The sequence below is a fragment of the Mytilus galloprovincialis genome, chromosome 4, assembly GCF_965363235.1.
Source record: "Mytilus galloprovincialis chromosome 4, xbMytGall1.hap1.1, whole genome shotgun sequence".
In the NCBI taxonomy this organism is placed as follows: Eukaryota; Metazoa; Mollusca; class Bivalvia; order Mytilida; family Mytilidae; genus Mytilus; species Mytilus galloprovincialis.
Window position 1 is genome coordinate 61,319,298 of NC_134841.1, and position 25,416 is coordinate 61,344,713.

Genomic DNA, 25,416 nt, shown 5'->3' on the forward strand with positions numbered 1-25,416 from the left:
AAATAAAACCACATTCAAAGTCTATTTCACTTAATTTATTTTCATACAATTATTCACACCGAAGCTTTGCAAGAACTAGGAAATGGAGTCCTTCATTTGTTTAGAATTGATGTTGAAACATGGAAATATTTCATGCAATGTGTAAAAGGTAATATTTTAACATTGTCACATCTTGGCGTTTAATATGAATTTTGATATGACCCTTTTTATTCTTAATAAAAGACAATAATTGATCTGATAAGATCAGTTGGATATCAAAGCAGCCAGCACGCGATCTTGACTTATTGAAACCTAAATTAATAACGTCGAAATATTATATTGCCTTAAATATTTTATCATTCATCGTGAATTTATAATATTCTGTGTCCTTATAATGTCTTATTTTGCCGAAGAAAGCAACGTGAGAGGGGACGTGGGATGATATGATTTGTTACAATGTATATAACTTTTTTTACTTCAGAATTTACCTCTAATAGATTAGGCTTTGCTTAATTGTGTATTTGGTTGTCTTCGTCCCCGTAAGAAAGTCCTTTTAATGGGAGAGTTAGTTATTGATTAATCGGTTTCAAATCCTAAAAAAAAAAGAAATTGTTTTACGAAGACAGTCTTTGCCGATGTGAAAAATTAATACATGTATAACCCTTCTTTTCAGTCCTGCCAACAATAAATTACTAGGTTATCTTAAATTCCATTCCGTCCGTGTCTTTTCATCCCGCTACCATTTGATATATTCTCCTTTCTCTTTCCTACTTTTCCATCATCTTTTTTCTCCATGTTTTCTGTTTTGTTTTTTTTAAATCTACTTTCTCTTTTTGATAGAAAAACTTTTTCTATTTGATTGAAAATCTAGCCCTACGATTCACCCTACTTCCCGTTGTGACAGAACGAATTTTTCGCCTCATTCCGTATATCTTATCAATACATAAAAGGGTCAATTCTTATTTTTTGAAGGACTTGATTAATAACACTCTTAACACGAATTCCTGTTTAAGTAGACGACAGAATTTGTTTCGAACAAACACGCACAGTACTTACAACCACAATTCACTCCGATGTTATACCGTCATAAATGACCCTAGAAGATTTATTTCTACTTGATTATGGCTGATTTTAAGGATTAAATATATTTTTGTCTGGTGTTATCATGATTTATAAGAGAAAAACTTAGATAAGGCATGTTCGGACAAAATCTGTGTGACCTTTAGATTGGTTTTCCTGATCAAGAGGACTACTCCGAACTGCTTCGATTGTAGTAAATAGCCCCAATATTGATATCCTTAATATCCGGACAAACTCATTTCAGTCAAGTGATTTATGTAAGGATATAGAGAATCCTTCCTTGGGGTATCAAATCATCCAGGTCTGATCTTAATCTAGAAATTCGGATACGTCTGCCCGATACTGGTCTGCCAACCAAACCAAAATATCGAAGAATTATGCAGTGGCGGATCCAGGGGGAGGGTCAGGGGGTTGGAACCCCCTTTTTTGGACGATCAATGCATTTGAATGGGGACATGTAGTAGGACCCCCCCCCCCATTTTGTCCTGGGTTAGGAACCCCCTTTTTAAAATGACTGGATCCGCCCCTTTTATTTGTTTTTTTTATTTTTGAATTTATTATTTTACCGGGGTCGTAGGGTAGGTAGTTATGAACGAGGACATGGATTAACCAATTATGCTGTAGAAGTTATTTGTAGGTTTCAGAAGTTTCTCTCTCTCCTAATTGCAAGTCTACTCCTACGCCACTGTTTATTATATTTCGCGAATTCTTAAATAAACCCGAAATGGTAAAATTGGTGAGATACTGTGAAATGACCAAATTTCGAAAATGCATATGGAAACTTTAGTCGTTCCCTTTCTGTTTTTATCATAAAATATGTTCTCTCTTTCTTTTTCTCCATGAGAAAATTTCTTTTTTTTACATCAAAGATTATGACATCAATACTTAGATTCAACCTATCGTTATAAGACCACCTATTTCCTATAAGAAATTTCAAATCTTTACAATTTCTTTATATTAAAATTTGCAAATATTGAAAGTTCAAATATCTTAACGATCTGCTTGAGTATTTTCTCTTTTCAATTAGATCTGAATTGGGAATTGATGACATGATGCATAACAATGTGTGAAATGGGCCTCTGAATCGATGCCGTCTCATTAAAAATCACTCAAAACCCAATAAGGAGAATTTACTCAATGTTCGATTTAAAAAAAAGTTTTATTTGAATCGAATTCGAATGGGACAAAAGTTATATTTAATTAAATTTAACATCTCTTTTTGTTGTTTACCTGCTTTGAATTTTTCTTCAATTTCTTATTGCATAGAAATAGTAACAATGAAATTTAATATCCTGAAATGAATTGTCAACATCGTAACAAAAATGAAACCTTGTGACTCAAAAAGTAAACAATTTGAAGTTGTAAATGAGAACCCGGGGATGTTTGCTTTTCACCACAAGTCTTGTTAATGGAAACACTTATGATTTGGGAAAAAGGAATTAAATCGAATTCTATTTGTCTTCAGTAAATATTTAATGCTTATACCGACTTAATTAGTACTAAAAGTGTTGAAATACAATGTATATATAGCCGATTCTTTGTTCCTGTTAAGTTATAGTTGCATAACTTGACAAGCTTACCTAACTTTTAAAGAAAACCTACTTATATTCTATAAAAATTATAATATAAAAAAAGAAGATGTGGTATGAAATTTCCACATGAGACCAAAATGACACAGAAATTAACAACTATAGGTCACCGCACGGCCTTCAACAATGAGCAAAGCCCATACCGCATAGTCAGCTATAAAAGGCCCCGAAATGACCATGTGAACAATTCAAACGAGAAAACTAACGGCCTAAGTTCTTTAACGTATGATATAACAAAACAGGAACAACGTGGTCCTCAAAAAGGGGGACACCGGGTGGATTGATATTAAACATCTTAGTGAAATTATCATGTGCACAAACTTAAAGGACGATAACATTTGTATGTGCTATGAATATGAATATGAACCCTGCTGTGTACTAGACCTACAAGCTGAGTAGATTTTTAACGTGCCTTTTTCACAAGGATACAGTCCACAGACAGACATGTCATTCTTATATACGTATACACTTGCATGGTTCTACCACTTTGTTTTAAAGTCTTGAGTTTCACACGGTCGATTTCACGGTCCCGAAAAGGGGGAATAATTCATTGAATGTAAAGGAGGTATAGCAAAAAGGATAATATAAAAAACTTTGATAGACGGTATCATTATCAACTTCTCGCTAAAAAATTATAAAATGTAGTATTGATAACATTTTTGCTGCCAATACGCTCTAAAGATATTTTTGATTTATCACGTTCTTTGGAACTATCAATATTGCAAAGGAGAATAAATGGCAGATAGATTGATTTTTTTTCATAATTTTTATCAAATACACGTGCAATGTTTTCTCATATGTTACAAAAAAACAGTTTTGATGTAATGATTCTCAAACCGATGGAAAATATATTTAAGAACCGAAAACGGAGTCATCAGCCACGTGGTAGGCTCATTAGCAAACTTTCTTCCGTCATTAGGGACAAATTTGTTCCATATGATTGCAAGAATGCCGGAGTAATCGGTCTATGGCGGATATCAAATTTTGACAGAGATGTAGATTTCAGATACATGTGTAAATCTAAGCTCCTTAGCTTCAATCAATCTTTCGCCTTTTTGTTTGTTTAGTAAGATTTTTTGTGTATTTTTTTCCCTAGTTTTTATCTGACTTTTTATAGATTACTACTGTACTTCAAGGATGCATGCGAATTATATATAAAACAGACAAGGCTTTATTGACTAATTGAACAGCTCTCTTCTTAAGTTTCCTGGCCCCACCCAAAGAAAGAAGAATGAAACAACAAAAGAAATAAAAAAATAAACCAGAACAATGGAGAAAAACAGATAAATAGGGGGAAATAACATTAAACATAAACTGTTCTCCTGCAGAAAGAAGGTCGGTGGTTCTCACTGGGCACTCCAACTTCAATAAAACTGGCCACCAAAATAAATGTATAGCCATGGATGGTGAAAGTGTTTTTTGTAACACCAACCATCATTCAATAACATATAAAATATTCAAAATCAGTACAACCAAACGCGAAGTCTTTCATTTCGGGATCATATTTTATAATATATTTCTTGTTGGTGCATCGGAATATACTCTCATTTGCTGCTAAGTAAATCAATCAATTACAACAAACCAACCATTTAATCAATCAATTAATCAACCAATCAATCAATCAATTATTCGATCAATCAATCAATCTATTGCAACTATAGTCTAAAAATAAAATATTGTATTATGTTATGAATGAGCGTTTCTCATTGTTGAAGGCCGTCTTGTGTAATTGACAATGTAGTCTGAGATTGCTCTGGCGTCCAACCACATGCTGTATTAAAGCCTATTGGTCGTCAAAACATCGGAACAATCTTGGACTTTCATAGCACATCTCATATTTCACATTTACAAAAGTAAATCATAATTCAGTGTTTGCATAAATTACACATGTCCTCTCCGCCGGGTGGATTTCAATTTTAATATCAAACTAAGAGGCCAAAATATGACATTCGTTGTTACTGGAACTTTGCCTCGATTCTCTTGGTGTCAGTTTATGTTTCAATGTTATTTGTTTTTTTTTTTTCTATATTGATATGGAGAATTGGGCTATGCGATACTATGACAGGAACCAATCAAGACACACCAGCAACAAGAAGTTTTACGTATTGTCTTGCTAAGCATATATTCCCAACTCAAAGTATTGGAATAAAGGAAGTTTGTTTATGAAAGTTAAAAAAGGGTTCACATGTTACAACTCCATCAAGCTGCTGATCAAATATGAAGTCGTTTAAAACATAATCAACTAACACATTAAAAAAATAAAATACCAGCAAACAGAAAAAATGTGTCTGAAAGCCACCAAATTTTCTCATACTTTACACTCCATCATTGTCGAACTGACGACGAAATGTTAAGTCATTTCGTTAAGCGGTTTCTGAGGAAAGTATAACGAAAAGTTTGACGAACGAACGGAAGGACAAAGGGTATTTGCAATACAGCCCCATTCCAATAAAGCCACCGAATTTTTGTTTATTTTTCTGTTTATATTGTTTAGGGTTCAAAATACAAACTTAGATTCTATATCGACATATCAACTATATTACCACTTACACAAATTAGCATGGACATAGAAGGTGACCGTTTACATTCGATAAATTTCCGACCGTCCATATATTTCGACCCCTCCCCCTTTTGTCACGATATGACCATATATCACCAGGGTGTCTCATAGGCGTGAACCCAACCCATCCCTTTTGTTATATGTATAACATGATTTTCAAATGTATTTCGTTACTTAATTTCTGCATACTTATAGACATGGCGCGACTTTGCTATTTTATAAACAGAGGCGGCGGATTTAGGGGGCTTTGGTTGGTAAAATATGGTTGTTTATTTATTGGTAATCACCGAAGCATGACTTGAGCTGTGCCCTTCTTAGGCAGTCAGTGGGTCCCCACTTATGAAAAATTCTGGATCCGCTACTGATTACATGCGTAGACTGTACATATTACTCTGACCAGTGGTGGATCCAGGGGTAGGGGAGGGTTATAGGGTTTGGAAACCCCTTTTTTTGAACGATCAATGCATTCGAATGGGGACATGTGGTTGGACCCCCTTTTTTAAATGGCTGCATCCGCCCCTGTTGACTGTTATTAACGGAGTCCCAAAGGTATTCATCGCTCTTTGCTGTAGATCAAATGGTTTTAATGCAATCCCTCCGTAAAGAGTTATGCTGGTTTTCGTAATCTACATGATCGTACTTCTTAGTATCCCGATAATAAGACTAAACATGCCCCCTTTTTTTATCGAGTTCCGAAAGTTGCACATCACTTTCTTTACTAAGCATGACTACAACAACAATTAATTGAAATACTGAAAGATTTAGTTTAAGACTTAGTATTAAATCTACTAATTGAAGGTAAACACAATTGTTTAGAAAATATTTATTTTAAACAAGAAAGTGTCAACACAGTAAATCCGTGTTGTATAAAGCCTCGGGTGTGCCCAGGTGTACAGCACACCTGCAGATATATATCATATACATTCAATTAAGGAAATAAATAAATTTCATGGCCTATTTTCTTTCAGGAGACCAATTAAAACATGTCTTGTTCTGTTTATTGGGAGAATAGACCATGCATATTTAGGCAAATATCTACCAAAATATACATAAATCTCTGAACTGGAGTATCTTCTTATCTCTATTAACTAAAAGATCGACTTTCGACATTTGACATTTTCTCGTTAAGCGTAATAGCATACAAACTTTGCCAAATAAGTGTGTCCTTTGACCAACGTGTACTATTTACTTTGACGTAAAGCAACATAAAAATGAGTTAGTAGTTCAAAAACTCATTCTTTATACAAAGGTGCTAAGTTTTTAAAAAATCTGTCTGAATGAAAGAAAGTGTAAATTAATCTTATTTGACATGACAAAGCTTACAAGTATATTACACATAAAAAAAACTGCAGGGTGGAAACAATTGCCAAGTTCCCCTTTTATAATAGTTATTTTGAAACAACTATCAAATGGTACCTGTCCTCAGTTCTCATTTCTCTATAAAGCCTATATTGTCTAGTGGCGGATCCAGGGGAGAGGGTTCCAGGGGTTGGAACCCCCCTTTTTAGACAATCAATGCATTTGAGTGGGGACATATATATATGGTTGGACCCCCTCTTTGGAAAATGGCTGGATCCGCCACTGTTGTCATTGTAGATACTAGTAGATAACGTGTTTATTTTTCAAGACTTTTTTCTGTAGGATTGTAATAATGTTATTAGTTAAAACTGAAACAAAGCAAATAGTTCTTTTAGTTTAAGACAACTCAAAATAAACCTATATGTGCTTTTCACTTTACTAACGCAATATCACTGAAACGTCGGACTTCTGTATAATTGTAGTTACAGAGTTGTTTAATTTAATTTGATCGCATATATATGCTTTTTGAGAAAAAATGGCTGGTATTTTTTGTTGCACTCTGACTTATTTCTGCATGAGTCAGTCCTGTTGTGATACAGCTGCTTCAGACATTGGTAACGTTTTTCGCGTATTGTTATTGAATTCTTGTGTTCTAAAATCACATACTTTGAAAATCATAAAGTTGTCACTGTTCTTACAAAATTAATAGTGCTACATTGCTACCGTCGCCATTATTGCACTGTATGACAATGTGTCTATCTTGTCTATGTTTACTACATATGCTGATATGTGTCGTTATATTGCCTGAATTGTATACAATATATACTTTATGTTCTAAGCACAAATGCCTTGATACAACACGTTTAAAATTACCACTGAAAATACATTGTGTATACGTATACAATGTACTCTTAATGAATCGGTCTCAGTAGCTCAAACGCAATGAATGAGAATGACATGGGTTTCTTTCTTCTTCAAACGTTATCTAAAGTGAAGAAATTACTGTGTGTTCTAATGATTCTTATTTCTTGTGTTCTCACAACTGTATCACTGTAATCAATCAAACATATAGCAGAAAATTATCGGCCAGATTCAATTATAGTTCTATTTCATGCAAAGTTCTCGAACACACAGTTTGTTCATCACATTTTTGGAACAACATAACATCTTGACAGACAGTCAGCATGGATTCAGAGCTCGTAGATCCTATGGGACACAACTGATTTCAACAATAGAAGGAATTGCCAAACAACTGAAATCAGGGAAAAATCAAGTGGACGTAATCGTACTCGACTTTGCGAAGGCTTTTGACAAAGCCCAACACTGTAGATTACTCAACACACTGAACCACTATGGCATTAGAGACGAAAACCTGAAATGGATAAAATCCTTCTTAGAAAACAGGACAGAACAAGTTGTATAGTTGAGAGCTGTAAGTCATCACTGACAGATGTACTTTCAGGGGTCCCACAAGGGACTGTGTTAGGACCCTTACTCGTCTTAGTATTTATTAACGACTAACTAGAAACAGTTCAACATTATAATGTCAAACTATTCGCTGACGACTTCCTTTTTTTCCACCAAATCAAGAATTCCAAGGAAAAAGCCAAATTACAACAGGACCTTTCAGCACTAGAAGATGGCAGATGAAACTCCATCCAGAAAAATGCACCGTCATCCGCATTAGCACCAACAGTAAATCCAAAAAAGAGACATATTACCCATAAATTTCATGGCCACACTCTCGAAACTGTACCAACCAGCACAAATCTGGGAGTAAATTTCAGTGAGGACTTACAATGGAAACATTATGTTGATGTCACTGCCAAAAAAGCATCCAAATCCATCGGATTCCTTAGACGTAACCTTAGAAAATGCAGCAAGAATGTACGAAATGCAGCCTATATATTTCTAGTCAGACCAACTCTAGAACATACAACTGCGGCATGGGACCCTCATACCATTGAGGACATAAACCGTTTAGAACTCTGTACTACAATGACAAAACACATGGATGGATGTGTTAAAACTATGGTCAAGACACTAGGATGGGAACCACTAGATAACAGACGAAGTAACCATCGATTCGTCATGTTTTACAAGATCCAGCATGAGCTAGTGGACATTGATGCCAGTTTCACCTTACGATATGACTTAACATAACTTACGGCACTGGCCTTAGCGGCAGAATCTTATATTCATTGTAGAAATAGCAGTTTTAAATGTATTACAAAGATCAAAGTTTGCAAAAGCATAAGTTTGATTTCGTACATTCACCTGCAGTTTTGAAAAAAATAGGATATATAAGTGTGACAATTCCAGAAAATCTTTAGAATTCTTTGACTGATACAGATCAAAAGTTACAGAAAAGCAATTCTTCAGAATTGTCGTTTGGCAATTTTTCTAAGACATCCATCAGTTGAAAATCGGAATAATATTAAATTCATTCTTTCCGTTGATGGTTAATTTTCCGCACCATTTCTTCATCTTTAGAAGCAATTCTAAATATCATGAATTTAAATAAAGTCACTTCTTTATGGAAAATTTTCGTGATAAACTGATTACATAATGAAAGCTTAGTAATTTGAATCGGTCTCGGGGGAACTGACTTTCTTAGAAGCTTGTTCAATTACAGTTTTGCAGATCGTAAAAAAGCCAAATAGCCATTTCATATCAACGAACTAAAAAATTATGTATTCAATTCGAGATTACTTTATCGGCAATATTTCCACAAAATAAATGGAATGAGAGAGGAGTACAAAGAAATTGCTTCTCTAATTACTACAAAACTGATCATCTATCGGGGTTGTAATCAATGGTGGTTGACAACCCTTCGATTCTCTCGTGACTCAGTTTTCTATCACTTCTGTCAACCCCAGATTCCGAAGTCTCAGAACAATATAATCCTGCTTTTGGCAAAGTCTATTAGTTAATTAATCAAAGGACATGAAATGTTTGTTCAATTTAGAACTTTTTCGGCATTTTAGTAATCTGAAAAACAACAGGATTGTAACTACTTGAAGTACTAATTTAGTCTGAAACATTTGAGAAACATTCTAATTTAGACACGGATTTCAAGTAATTTCGTTTGTGTTTTACTGATCACTGTTTGCTTCATGTTCCGTTGCAAATATGTCATACATGTTCAGAGCAAGAACACATAAACATTAATGCAAACAAGACTATAGTTCATTCAAAATGGGTAAAAAAGAAAGTCGAAAACGCTAACTACCACTGAAAAATTAGGGTATGCTCGAAATATAGGCGCGGAATTGTTAGCCTACCGAAAGACCACCTTCGGGCTCAACAAAGAATGGATGCAATGGTTGTTAACTTATAACGTGCTGATACTGATAGAATTGCACTCTCTCTATATGTATATATTTTACACCACGAAGTTTTGTTAATACTTTTAACATTTCCATTCCATTCAGACGTTGCTGTGTATTCATATACACCCCCACAGCCAAAACGTACGCCCTTCTGCTGTAGCATCGTTTCTACTGTCGGATGAACGGGAGATCCCCAGGGGACCCTATTTCGTAACGGGAGATCTCCAGGGGGCTACATTTCCTTACCTCAGTCAAGAGATGTGGAGTATACATCAACGAGAAAGCAATTAAACATTCGGTGATAAGTCACATTTAATTGGTACATGACGACACGTCACAGTGCATGGAGGAAAAGGGAACAGTATTGTGGCTATAACATTTGCAACATATATATGTTGTCTACGACACAGATAACCGTACTGGTCAAACAAATTATGATGGCATCTTTAAGACTTTAGAAGAGATTAAATTTAGTAACCGTGGGTTCAATATATCTTCCTTGTAAGCAATACTCCTCTTTCGAGGAAATCATTATAGAAAACGCAGGTTCTAACTTCTGGAATATCATATTTACATGTATATTATTAATTGTATATTTTCAAATATTTGGGACTCGTTTAAACTTAGTGAATATACATGAAATATTTGCCACTTGAATTTAAACAAACAACAAATCAGTCAACCTTTTATTTACAAGTATTAACGGCCTGTACAATTGGTAATGTTTGAAATTTGTCAAATAAAAAAGGTTCTTCAAATTATATGTGTAGTATAGCGCTTGGGAAGATTTTTGATATCCACTCACGCCAAGCCTTGGAAATATTTCGATTTTCTGTTTCCAATCGTTGAGAAAAAAAGGTGTATAATCAAATCGACTCAAAAGCAATCAAAACTTGTATGGTTTCAATTTGAAACTATAAATAATTCTGTGACTATTACTTTATTTATATTTTAATTCAAAGCGCATTAATGGACAATTGGTAAAGTATTTCTAAACTTTATGAACATTGCAAAAAAACTTAAAAACAAGAAAAAAAAAAAAAAAAAAAAAAAAAAAACAGGGTCGTTTACTGTGTAACCATTGAACAATGATATTTAGTTATCTATTATAGTGAATATTTATCTCATGTTCTGGTACTTTTAGCCTTTTATTTTATTTTATAGTTTAAAAAAACTATTTACATGTGTAATTTTTGTTTTGTTTAAATTCTCGTTTTTACGCAAAAGAAAACATGGGAAAGAGACAGGTAGACGGTTTTCTGTTGTGTTTTTTTATATATATATATATATATATATATTTTTTCTATTTGCATCCAATAGCATATCCATTTTGTCGTTATCAGTGTTTTTTCTGGAATTCCATCGCATGCTAGCTTGAATCTATCTCTTCTGAATATTATACATACATTTCAACAAAACCTGAACATACAGTTCCATTGTATCAAAATTATTTTTCATAATTTTTAATTAAAATTTCCACGATAATAGCAAAAATTTTAAATCATATTTTACACGTGACCTATGGGTGTCAAATGCAATGAACTATAAGATGAACGAACTGTGTCAATCGTCGATGAGTGACATATGACCAGTTATTAGATTAAATCAATGTCTCAACTTGTCACAGTAAATAATTATATAAGAAAGACTTAATTTTAAAGTGTAATAGTAGTATAGATTATTTACGTCCAACAAAGTACCGTCCAAATAAAGTCGGAGATATAAACAAGGTATCTTATTTTATTAAGTGACTATCATATCATTTTCTGTGTCTGAAAGGCTGCTGGATCCTCAAATCGAGATAAAAGTATTTCTGTGCTTTTAAAATTGAAGAAAATTAATAGTACTTTTTGTGTTTTTTAATCTAACTTTTGTATTAATTATTTTTTATGTCAACTATTTCCATGCATACAATTGGGCAAATAGTAGCTAATTTCACACCTTCGGCGATTATTAATAGTTTGATTGACACAAACTAGTGTTAAAGTTTATTTTTGCATTATCTAGAAGTTAAGGTTCAATTTCCCAAGTGCAAAACCCTCTCATATTATCCAATCTTTTTCAAAGCATTTATTTTTGTCTGCTATCAAAATTTGACAGCTGAATTATCTTGATATGAATATTGCTATCTCGAACCAATGAAATTTCAGAAACTCTCTGATAGTGTTAGAATGACATGGATTGGCACGCCTACTGACCCATTTCGTTGTTGAACTGTTATATCGTAGATCAGTTTGTGGATTATGTGTTTGTTGAACAGATATCAAAATGTGCTAATTAATCAATTAATTTCATGGAATTTACATAATTAGACAAATGAATGATAAATACAAGATGTAATTCTGTATAAGTTGTGTTATTTTGAAGCGACTTGTGAATGAAAACGTTGGATTTATAAGTGACATTCTTTTGCTCAATTTCAGTGTTGTGACCAGCCATTTGGGTGCTGGGAAGAATAGGAGTATATTTCACCGTGTAGTTCACGAATGGAAGGGTATGGGTATCGAGCGGTTCTGCTACCCACCCAAGCCCCCGATTTGCAGTTGGTTTGCAGCATTTATTTTACTAATTTGTATTTCATTAGGTAAGTTTTTATTATCGGACTCCATTTTCCACAATAACTTTGGTCAAATCAAGGGCGATAAACGTGTAAAAAATAACACGGTTACTATACACATGTGTAATAAAACAATAAACGAAGTTATCTTTGAAGTTCAGGTGTCTGTGTATTCAAAGAGTAAATAAACTGTGATTAAAATTTCGAATTAATCTTAAAAGAATAAACTGCATACCTGTAATTTCGCTGTTAGGTCACAACAGGTGCCCCCCTAATTAATCCACTAGAAATGTGTTTATTCATATGTCTCTGAATATACTAATATACAAAAGTTGGATGTGTTTAATTCATATACACAATTTTCATGGGTAGTACAATGTATAAATTTTCAAAATAAAAATGCAAAGTTTGGAAATTAATAAGAACATGAAATTGTCAGGAAATAAACAAAATGGATTAATTAAAGGAACATTTTATTATCATCACCAAAATAATTTAGCAGGAATTTTTATTATTAAAGATTTATCTGTCTTCCTTTTGATTTTTAATTCAGCAACAATTAAAAGCAAAACAAAAATAGTACCCATGTTGCATTGAGTTTTCTTTATCAAATCTATTAAAAAACTCATTTGACATGTTTGACAAAATATTAACATAAACGTTTAAATTTACTTATTTATGAAAAAAACAATGTTGTTATAGAATAGATTTTTATGCAATTAAATTAATATGCCTACTACATTTTCCAAATAATTCAGGACTGTTCAAAATAGGAAATAAAATGTACAACATACTCCAGTGGTGATTTCTGCAATTATGGATACCCCCAAATTGGTCATATTTATTGGATAAGCAGCATTAAAGCTTGGGCATAACTTGCAGACCATCAACCTGATGAATTCAAAATATTGAAATGGTGTGAATAGAAAGAAAATATTGTTGTTACCTTTAAAAATGCTGTATACATATAAAATGAAAAGAATTGGGGTAAAAAAGATAATACAAAAAAAACAACAAGTTTATTTAAGGAAAAATAATAATGATATAGGATGCCTGTATTACGGGTACTTGTTTAATATTTATAATTTTTAATCCCAAAGAGTAAAGAAAAAAGTTCTTTCTGTGGCATGAAGATCTTCATCAGATTTAATATTATTGCATAAAATTGCTGCTGCATATCTGTTCCATTGCATGTGATACATTTAAATATGCACCTAACATAGTCACAAGTGAACCCAATGAAAATTACAACTAAGTACATGTATGACTAGGTGCCTATGACTATAGTCAATCAATGCAAAATGATGTTGCCACTTTATGGGTCAATGCGACAATCTCTCTCCTAACTAATTCTAGGATTTACTCAATTGATATACACATCACTAGTTGTGGAAAAGCTAGCAACTAAGAAATTTCCCAGTCCACTAAGTCAGATAAGCAAGAATGATTGATTTAGACAATTTAATTACTATATTATAGTGATGGCTAATTCAAGATAACTGATTATGGTACAAAGGGGTTCATTCTTGACAATTTGAGCCAATTTGAAGTTTAAGTAAATAAAGTTTTTTTGTTTTTTTTCCCTGATTTGTTTAAGGTGCACTGTGTATTTTTGTGTTGATGTTTTGGTTAGATACCATATTTTCAAGGCAACTATTTTTTATATGTTCTCTTTATTTCACCATTTAAGACTCCAAAAAGTTTTAATTGACAAATATTTAATTATTGTTTTATAATATTAATATTTCTTCTCTCTGTAGTACTAATTTACTACTTAAATTCAGCACAGTTGACAGTTCCTAAAATCTTTTTTCCCTGGTGGAACTAGAAAAAAAATAGCTGGTCCTTGCTTATTATTTTATTTCCAACCTACCAAAATTGTGTGTATCATGTCTATCTTTTTAGAGATAGTGGTATTTTTTCCAAGTTTTAACATACATGTACGAGGGTAGCATCGCCCTTTACCGTCAGGTGTCAAACGGTCATTTTTCGGCTGCCATTAGCGTCAAATTGGTGAAAATTTTACCTTAATTCGTCTCGTCAAAATATTCTTTAATATCATTATTCGTCTAATTATCGTAAGCCTCATTTTTGGAGAAAAAAATAATGGGTGTGTCAAAATCAGTCGATTTTTTTATCGTCTAAAAGAAAAAGTGTACATTTTATCCTAATGCACCAAAAATTACTGTTACCGTCATTTGGCAAGAATTTTTACCGTTATTCATCATGACGGTACCCCCATTACTACCCTCATGTACCATAAGCAGTTCAGTCTAGGTAGTCGAGGGGTCTCAAGTGCAGGATACAGTGCATGCATATGGTGTTGTCTAATATCCCAATAGCATTAGTTCAAATCAGACCAGGGAAGAACAAAAATTTGCTTCCCCAAATTTGAAGTTTTAACATTGTAGTGCTGATATTTAGAGTAGTCATTTACCATAAGCATATATTACAGTTTTAAGTAATTACATGCATTTGGCAAGCAGGAAGTACATTAAGATGTGCAATATGAAGAGGACCACACGTTGTATTCAAGGATCACACATCCTAATATATTAAAAGTGCTTCTACATTTACCAATAATCAGTAATTTTTCAGAAAAATATGACCAGAAATAATTGAAACCTTTCTTTTGAACATTGAATACTTAGGATCCATGGGGTGGGGTCTTTGGTATGGAATCTCCCTCTTTTTCAACAATCAATGCTTTTGAATGGGAACATATTGTTCAATGGTTTGAACCCCCTTAATACAAGGGGCTGGATCTGCCCCTGAAGCTCACATCAAATTCAAAGGATCATTGATAGCTAGTTAGGACTTCAAAAGTCTAGTTAATCACCGGTGTTTCATGTAAAAAGGGTAGATGGGTGTAATATACAGGCTGACTGGCAAATGGTAAGCTACATGTCTGTAGACATGTGGTACTAGGACTTGATTCTGCCAATCCACTCAATACAATAATTCACTTGACCAAATGTGCTTCTGGCTTACTAAGTTATAAGCTTGGTATCTCATTCTGTTTTTTCTCAAAGATTTATCCAACAGGAAGTGCATAGTATTGTTTTGGCCTTAGTGCTGAGAGAGCAGAAAATGCAAACAGCTGTGACGATTTATGTTATTTATTTTCATATAATTCGTCATTTTATTACATGTATACATTGTATATTAATATATTAACTATTTCATTTCTTTCTTTATCGACATTTTTACATACAACATATATATACAACCAACAGCTGTTAAGCAATTACATTTTCACTTAGCATGCTTAGCAGGAATAATTTTGTTAACGTTCAATATATTAGAATGCTTCAACAAACACAACACAGTAAACCCTTACATTATGAACATATTCTTAGTACATAGGGATTGGGAAACAGAGAAATAGCCATCAGATACATCTTGTATGTTGTGTTTTGTAGACAGTTGTTTGTCCTCTTGCCGTTCTTTTTTATATGCTGTGTCTTTGTCTGTTTTTCTTCAGCTTGTGTGTTTGAATATTTCCATTTGGCAAAAATGTTTGGTATCTTCCGCCTAATTAATTTATGGAAAATTTCAAATGCCAACACAAAAATATATGTTTGTTTCCTGCTTCCTGGAAAAAAGCTTGGTAGGTCAAATGTGTTTGTTTACTTTTGGAAATAAAACCATTTACATATATTATATATACAGGGGCGGATGCAGGAATTTTCGAAAGGGGGGGGGCTAACCCAGGGCAAAGGGGGGGTGCAGGGGGGTGCAAAACATATGTCCCGATACAAATGCATTGATCGGCAAAAATAAAGGGGGGGTGCGCACCCCCGGAACCCCCCCCCCCCCTGGATCCGCCACTGTATATATATATATATATATGTTTAGCACTTTCAATTATTCATATTAAACCAAAAATGTCCTTAAAAAACAAACAAAAGTGCATTGTTGAAGGCTGTACAGTGACCTATAGTTGTAAATTTCTGTGTCATTTGGTCTCTTGTGGAGAGTTGTCTCATGGGCTATCAGACCACATCTTCATTTTTACACTGATAAACAATACAACTATGATTTTGTAGAAAAGCAAACCCCAAAAAACAAGTTCCCTCTACATGTTTGGTTTGTTGTTGGATTGTTGTATAATTGATCATCTATAATTCCTATATAGGTTATACATATGACAGGTCTACAAACCAGTGTTATTATCATCAATTGTCAGCAATCACTCCATTTTACAGTCATGACAGTGAATCTTTCAGCACCATCAAGAGAGTAGTCTGAATCACACCCTGTACTTTAATTTACTGTATATTATTCTGTTCATCAACTAAATCATGTGGACCAATGGCCACCATTCCAGAATTCACTGGACAAAATTCAGCATGTTTCATGTGAACTGAATTACCGGCTTGTTTACATTATTACAAACAGCTGTAAATTGAAATTAATTGTTAAACGACAACCAACATGACCAACACACACAAAGGTTTTTTTAAAAGATTGCTGAGCAAATACAAATACATTGAAATATGCACACAAATTTATATACATGAATGTACATAAAAATGCAATAATTGCTGTTGGCAAGCTTAACCACACAGTAAGTAGTCTTTTGTAAGTTTTTATTGAACAGTTTTATTATTTTATGTATTTATATATTTTCAGGTTCAGCATGTAATATTGTACATTGTCAAAGTTTATTCAGTTCAGCTAAAGATGCAGAGAAATCCACAGAAATAAAGAAATTAGCTGCCTTACAGAGAGAATCGCCTCGCTGTATTTCTCTAAGGACATACATAGACTGTTTAGTAAAGCAGAAACGATTCTGTCATTCAGATATAACTTTTAATGGAAATTTAGCGGGTTTAAAAGCAAAAATGTATAGACATAAATGTTCTGCTGATCCAGAAGCATCTATATTTGATCAAGAAACTATGCAGGTGACTGGTCCCCGTCCACCAAGTGTCGATCGTATGTGTTCATATAGTGGACAACCAATATATAAACAATGTGGATTATTTGGTGATCCCCACTTGCGAATGTTTAATGAGGAATTTCAGACTTGTAAAGTTGAGGGGGCTTGGGCATTAGTGGATAATAAACATTTGACTGTTCAGGTCACAAATGATCCAGTGATTAACAGTGGAGATGCAACCGCAACTAGCAAGGTAATTTATAAACATTAAGTACCATAGGTAGATTGAGGGGGGGGGGGGGGATTTGGGCCCCTTTTGCGCCCCCTCCTATATATTAATGACTTTGACTGGCTATACAGCCTTTTTGCACAGTCTGCCCTTCCCCCCTCCTTCTGTAAATATCTGGATCTGCCACTGAGTTCCCACATACAATGTCAACAAAGAGAGCATGAAATTTAATGTATAGTGTACAATTTTCAAAAAATGACCCCTCTAACATTTTCTCATTTTTTAATGTACAGTTTTCATAAAATGACCCCTCTAACATTTTCTCATTTTTTAATGTACAGTTTTCAAAAAATGACCCCTCTAACATTTTCTCATTTTTTAATAGAAACAATGGTTAAAATGTATTTTTTTTTTGGGGGGGGGGGAGGTGGGGGGAGCATTGTTTCTTTTAAGAAATTACGGAAAAGTTTAAAGGGTTATTTTGTTGAAAGTGTATCTGCAGGGATTATTTAGATGTGGCTGATGAATGAGTTTACACGTTATTTACATGATATACATGTAGTTTATTATTACCAATCTGGTCTTTGAAGTTTAATTTTAATTTACTTGAAATTCCAATTTGAAAATATGCCTTACATTTTCTTCTCAATGTTTAAAGAAGTTTTTGCATTTTATAATTTTGAACAACATCATGTATTTCTTTATTTATGACATTACCGAATGAAAGTTAAAAGTGGAGTTGATGATATTCAAGAAGAAAAGATTGATCGCTGTTTGCTTTATGTCAAAGAATTCATGATTTTTTAATCAACGGAATGCTTGTTTTCATTGTGAACATTCTTTGATATTTGTTTTGCTATTTATTAATATTAAGTACTGGACATTATTGGCTATACTTTATTTGTTTTGGTATTCTGTCATTCCAAAATAATTGAATTATATGTTTTATAAGGATTGATTTTTATTACATTGGTCTTTTAATGTAGCTTTAATTACAGTCTTAAGATCTGGATAAACATAGAGGATTGTATCCTCTGCACAAAACTATTCCTACGGCATCATATTTACCATGTATGTGTCCATTTCATGTAGTGTCTTGGGGTCATAAACGAATTCCCCAATAAATTACAACTTTACTTAGTACTTACAGTTAAAAAATTATGCTTCAAACACCAAATTCATTTACCTGATTGGTTAATGTTGATGTTTGAGTCTTAAGTGCAGTTACAACTTATGGGGGGGGGGGGGGATACCTTTTTGTGTTAACCTGTCATGGTCCTTTTCAAGGAGTTGTTAACTGTTATCTGAGATCAATTTAGGCTGTTAACTGTTTTCAATCCACTTTGTTAACTGTTACCAGCATTTTTTGCATTTTTTGTTAACTGTTTTTGCCAAAATTGAGGTGTTGTTAACCTGTTAACAGACCCCCTATCCCCCCCCCCCCTCACTTATCACTTGTATCTTACTCAAAATAATGGATTTGGTGTTTTAAGCACCAAATTTAAGCCCTGAGTACCAAGTAAATTTTTATAACAGAGATTCTAGGAATATTTATTAGCTGTCATCATGGTTAAAAGCCATACAGTGTCCTCTAGGTGTCCCTATTGATTAAGTTTTGTTGGTCAATTGCTGTCTCCTATACAATATAATACTTCTCCTTTTCGTACACAGTCTTTTAACTGCTGGCTAATCAAGTTCGTAAAAATTTTAAATGAATTGAAGTGAAATGGTTATTTTTTAATTTTCTCTTGAAGTTAATGTGCTCATGTATTTATAACCAATAGGCATGAGACTTTCTCATTTAATTTCCATATGAAGTTTTCAAAAGATGTATTTTAAGATTTGCCAAGTGCAAAAACATTAACATTGAGACTCAGATTGAAGTGATTACAAATTTTGGATAACAAATTCAATGCTGTACCTCCTCAAATTCCTTTAGAATTTTCTAACCTTATAAAATTGTAGAAATTATCAAATTGAAAAACAATGAAAAAGCGACTACAAAAAGTGGAGGAATAGGAAAGTCACCACCAGTTTACTCCCTTTTCATTTCCCATACTTCAAATTTTTTAAAACTTGTTGAGAATAAATTGAAAAATTAAAGTGATTTTAGCCACCTCCCTACACCTATACACCTTCCAGTAACAGTGAGTAAGTAAAACAAAGTTAAATCTCAGTCATTTTAAATAAATAACTGTTTAAACATCCAGATAGGTCACATTTGTGTTGATATGATAAACAACTTGTATTTTTCTAGGTCAAGCACATTATGAATGGATTTTCAAGTCTTTGTTCAACCAAGCAGGTTTATATGTTGAAAATTTGAAATTAGATTAAAATGTTCACTTTATTTCTGCCAAGTTTTAAAATGTATTTAAAAAGGTAATAAAACATTTATATCTTCACCTTAGTGTGAAATGGAATTTATCTCTGCATTATTAATGTGTTTTCTTGAGATTTCAATACACACATATACACGTCAGACCTTCACAGTAGATCTTTTTTGTGTAATATAAATATTTCATTCAAAACGTTGCCTGATTGGAAGGTTAATTGAATGTTTGACACAGCTACAATTGCGATAATTCAAAATGTTTATATACAGTTTGTTTGTAGTGTAATTTCAGTTATTAAACTTTTTTCGGTAAAATCCTTTCTTGAATTTGGTAATTACTGTTATGAAGATATCTTACTTCATGTTAAAATTTCCACTTTTGAATTAAATTTAATCACCTGTATTTTAAATAATGGTGCATTACCATGATAACATAGACTCATAGCCATAGCCGGGACAGTATGTAAAGACTTTTCCTTCAAAATACCTGTTTGTTAAAAAGTGAAATGATTTTTTAGCACCAGTTCCTGATTTTCTTCGTCAGCAGTTTAAAAGTGAAATGATTTTCAAGGACTAGTTCCTCGTTTTCTTTGTCAGCCTTGTGTCATGAAGTCATCTGAAGAAAAACTTACAACGCTACATGGCAAAAAAAGGAAAATGATGAAAAGACCAAAAATGAAACACTTAGTCCACAAAACACTACATAAAAAAATAAATGACTGATCAAAACTAATCCCACTGAAAACCATGGGGGAAGCAGGTGCTTCAGAAGGGTAAGCAGTTCTAGGTTGAATTGGCTTCCAGAATAATTTGTGTTTTTCAAATATATATACGGCAACTGAGTATTTGCATTTTTTCCCTTGTGGTTGGCTGTGGAGGAAACTGACCATATAAGAAAATGACCTTCCAATTGAGGTTCAAAATGGTTTTTAGAAAACCGTGAATTATCAAGATATGTTTTTATTTACTACTGCCAATGACTGTAGAGGTGCCCTTAAAGCTGGTCTTACTGTACTGATGTTCAGGATGTTATTGACATTCTTTGCATGTAGACTATCCTTCTAGTCTTAATTTTACATTTGAAAAAAAAATCAAGATCTATGAGGGTTCTAAATGATAGGCTGGCCTATAAGCTATTAGTCAAGAGATTTATGGTGACCTTTAGCATGTTTAGAGGTATACATTAGGATTTTTTCCTGTTCTTCCAATTGTAGTCTTTGATGGGTTGTTGTCTTCATTTGCAATCATGTTGGATCCAGAATTGCTTTATTTTTATACTAAATGTATTTTTGGGGAGGGGTGTGGGATTGAGCACTTTCTATTTCATGGTTTTGGTACCTGTGTAGTTTAAAGAATGGTTACTTTTTGGAAGCTATGTTGGTGGGTAGCTAACATATATACATGTATTCTTTATTTCTGAAGAAAAACTGATGAGGTGCAAAACTAACATCAGTCAAACTATAAGCCATAACTCTATGACTAGATGAATGCTTTGACTAAATCTATGTATAGAGGATATATATGATGTATAGGTAAATACAGACTTGCGTCGAGTTTAAGATGTTTCTGAAATTACTCAGAATATTAATGAAAAACTACTTTAATCCTGCAAGGGGTACAAGGTACATTTTAAATGTGGTTGACTTAGAGAGCTAAAGGAATACCAAATCTAAGTTACCAACAGGATTTTTTGTGTGGATATAGCTACTTAGTACTACAAAGGTGTGTAATATACATGACAAAACTGACACCTGAGGAGTAGAATTAATTACAATAAATGATTTAAACAGGTATTTACAACATTCACATGTCCACTGGTACAGATTTATTTTATACAAGGCTAGTAAGGGGAATGCCTTGTATTATTTATAGGGATTTGTAGGTCACATTGTCTCCAGAATGTCCAGCGCTTGTCAAAAGCAGCTGATTATCATGTGGTTATGTTTATTTCCATCAGTTGAATTTTCTCATCCAATTCTGAAATGAAAATTTGTATCACACAATGAACTATGCACTGAAAACTATTAGTTATAAATTTCAAATGTGTGGTTTGTTGATGTGGTTCATAAGTGTTTCTTGTTTTGTTGGTTTTCCTGTTTGAATTTTATTACACTAGTTATTTTGGGGTCCCAAAAAGCTTGCTGTTTGGTGTGAGCCAAGGCTCCTTGATAAAAGCGGACCTAGAATTGATAATTTTTACACATTGTGACTTAGATGGATAGTTTCTCATTGGAACTCGCACCACATCTTATTTCTAAATATAAGGAGACATAGTTTTTTTTTACTTTCATGATTATATCTATATCATGTACCCCTGGTAGTTTATTTTGGGGCTGCATTCAGGTGTGTTTAATATTATTATTTAAAAAAAAAAGGTTTTAGAAATTTTTAGCTTTGTTGGTCTGAATTTTTCTTTTTTCTGGATGGTCAGTTTTCCCTCGGAATGTGGGTAGTATTCTCCAGGCTCTCTGGCTTCCTCCATCAATAAAAACTGACCACCACAAACTAGCACAATAGCATTTAAAGTGACGTTAAACACCAACTAATCAATTTATCCTTTTTATCTGATATAATCTTTTAATTTGCAAGTTTAAATTCACCTTAAAAAGCAGTTTTATCTCTCTCTCATACTTTAAGGGAGTCACCCAGCTGCTGGAAAAAAAGCCTGATAGTAAATAGTAAGATAATTGTATGATTAAAATTTAGGTGTAACAAAACAGTATTAAGAACTTTGGTATGTTGAAAATGATAACTTTTTCTTGACCAGAGATAGAGGGAACATGGAAAAATGTACAAATCATTGTTTACATGAACTCAAAATAGGGCTCTCCACTGACCTTAAAGTTAACCATTTTTGTGGATCTACAGACATTAGCATCTGTTTTGTATATTGTGAGATCTACTAGTGTATTGAATGGTAAAATAACATTCATTTTTTTTTTTAAACATATTGAAAATGCTTATAAAAACAGTATAGCAATGTTAATCTACCTATTAGGAAAACACAAAGTTTTAGAATCCTGGTTTGAGGAAGATGGGTGATCAGACATATTTTACCTATTTTATGATTTTGAACCTTACTTTGACCTTATAATATACATGTAGTTTTTCTTTTACAATTTGAGACTTGGATGGAGATTTGTCTCGTTGGCACTCATTCCACATCTTCTTAATCTATCTAGATATAAATTAAATCATTTTTAGAAACCGATTTTAAAAAAAAACTAAGATTAAAAAATATATCACTATGTACATATGAAAAGGAGATGTGGTATGATTGCCAATAAGACAACTCTCCATCCAAGACACAATGTGTAAAGTAAACGATTATGGTCGAGTATGACCATCAACACACAGCCTTGACTCTCACGGAATAGCATCATGAGCAAGCTCTAAAGGAATATTCATACTAGCGCTATTGCATGATGATGATATTGTTTAGTTGTGGATTGCTAGAGTTTTTCAAATGATTTGAATGAATATACAGGGTTAATTTACACTTTTAAAGTGAAACCGGTTTAATCCCAAGTTCTTCAGGACTTTAAATTTGGTTTGTTTTTTTATCAGGTTTATGACAGTGCTTAAAAACATGTTTGGTTTATACAGGTTTTCGGTTTATGCAGGTTTTGTTTTAGCCAGGTTTCACATTACAGTTAAAACACTTATGAGGCTGGTATGTTATAATCCTGTATTGACATTCTTATGTTTTCTTTTGCAGTTGACAGTGATTATAAAGAAGAACGAAGATTGTGCATCAAGTCAGTTCATAACATATACTGCTCAGACAGGTCATCTGCCTGGTTCATTTTCCTTAGGACAAACACACTATGGTCCCGAAAGAAGTGTGGAAATAATTGAAAAAGAACCAGGAAAGAGTGTAGTGATTTATTTACGTTACATTGACACAACAATAAAAGTGCAACAAATTGGACGATATTTTACATTCGCCATAAAAATGCCAGAAGAAGTCTTGAATTCCAGTGAAATAAGTGATAAATTAGAATTATGTGTTCAAGGATGTCCAAATAACGAGAGAATTAATTATAAACAATACTTTTCAGAAGTTCAGCGGACGAACAAACACAGTAAAATGGCACTAAGCAAAGCTTTAAAGATGTGCCGTGATGCTAGTGTTGTCGATTTCTACTTTGATTCATGTGTTTTTGATCTCTTAACAACGGGTGACGAGAACTTTACAGCAGCAGCTTATCAAGCATGGCAAGACTTGATTGAATTGAACCCAGAACTTCGCCAAACTCAGGATAATCGGACTGAATTACCCATAGTACCGAGTAGTGCTTCTAGCGAGAAAACTAAATTTTGGTATTCCTCAAGGATACTTCTATTATCAGTGCTATTATGTGTGTTGCTATCAATTCCCTCATGATGATATGATGGGATTTGTTATTATGTTGTTGTTACGTTATTAGATCAGTTTATTTAAGGTGCAAAAGTCTTGGTGACACTATTTTATTAATTATTAAAGAACAGTCTTCACTAATTATCATTGGTAGTTTGGAATTTATACAAACTAAATTTGAATCTGACTTATTTCATATAAAAGAATGCCAGGACTGATAGATTTTCATTAATTTATAAGTCCAACTCATACCTTCATTTCAGTAGTATTTATGACCAAATTATACTCCATATTAATTCCTTTTGTCTGTTGCATTGTGTTTAAAAATACCATTGAATTATTTATTAATTGGTTACTACTCAACAGTGCTTTTAAGGTAGATGGGGTGTCTAAATTATAATCCATAGAATCTTTTAATAATTTGACAAAATGTAGTTCATATCCTGCTTGTTTAAAAACATTAATAAAAAGAATGGGTCACCGGACTTATTTTCACACTACAGGTTGTGCAAAATTGTCAAGATTTTGTATAGATTATGCATGGAAAACCCATTTTTCCGCCATAAAACGCAAACCACACCATAGAATTTTGAGATAAAATATGAGAAGATAGCTCCAATATTATGCTTTCAGATAAGAAAAAGAAAAAATGGGGTCACCGGACTCGTTTTCTTGCTACGTGTAAAAATGGGTAAATTCCTAACACATTCTATTGTAAAAGTAACACTATCTGAATTATCTGCCCTTGCATTTGAGTTGCCTCCCCTTATTTGACAAAGTTGGAAAAAAATAAATCAAACAAAAGAATTCTTATTGTTGTAAAATACAATCATAAATATGATCAAACATGGCATTTTCTATATTATAATGAAAATTCTTACACATGAATTACCTACTACTATAAAAATTTGCACATTTCATCAAAGAATTAGACCTCGTTTTCTAGTATTTCAAAATCCAAAATGGAGGAAGACACCCTATCTACCTTAATCACATTTTGAACTTTTGTTTTCATACAATTTTTGACCTGTTGATTTTTCTTATATCTGGTGGCCCTTGAATCTGTTCTGAGATATTTAAATCTATAGGCCATATTTCATATGGCTCATAGACACATAGATGTCTATCAATAACTTATGAACAATATAAATTCATTCAATCATTGGGCCTGTAAGGACAGAAGCAATGAGTTTAAAATACTTTCATGCCAG

At 33.1% G+C, this 25,416-nt stretch overlaps 1 protein-coding gene across 2 annotated transcripts; it reads left to right on the plus strand.

The window, feature by feature from the left end:
- On the plus strand, positions 1 to 24,574 carry LOC143072621 (repulsive guidance molecule A-like). Of its 2 annotated transcripts, none has more exons than XM_076247658.1 (4): positions 1 to 148; positions 12,263 to 12,423; positions 17,032 to 17,534; positions 23,564 to 24,574. In XM_076247658.1, exons 1-4 carry the CDS (start codon positions 120 to 122, stop codon positions 24,230 to 24,232), a joined length of 1,362 nt encoding a protein of 453 aa, XP_076103773.1. In that variant the 5' UTR covers positions 1 to 119; the 3' UTR covers positions 24,233 to 24,574. The 2 variants fall into 2 exon arrangements, with proteins under 2 accessions (XP_076103773.1, XP_076103774.1); XM_076247659.1 differs by lacking the exon at positions 1 to 148 and adding an exon at positions 11,515 to 11,569.
- The last annotated feature ends 842 nt before the right edge of the window (positions 24,575 to 25,416 follow it).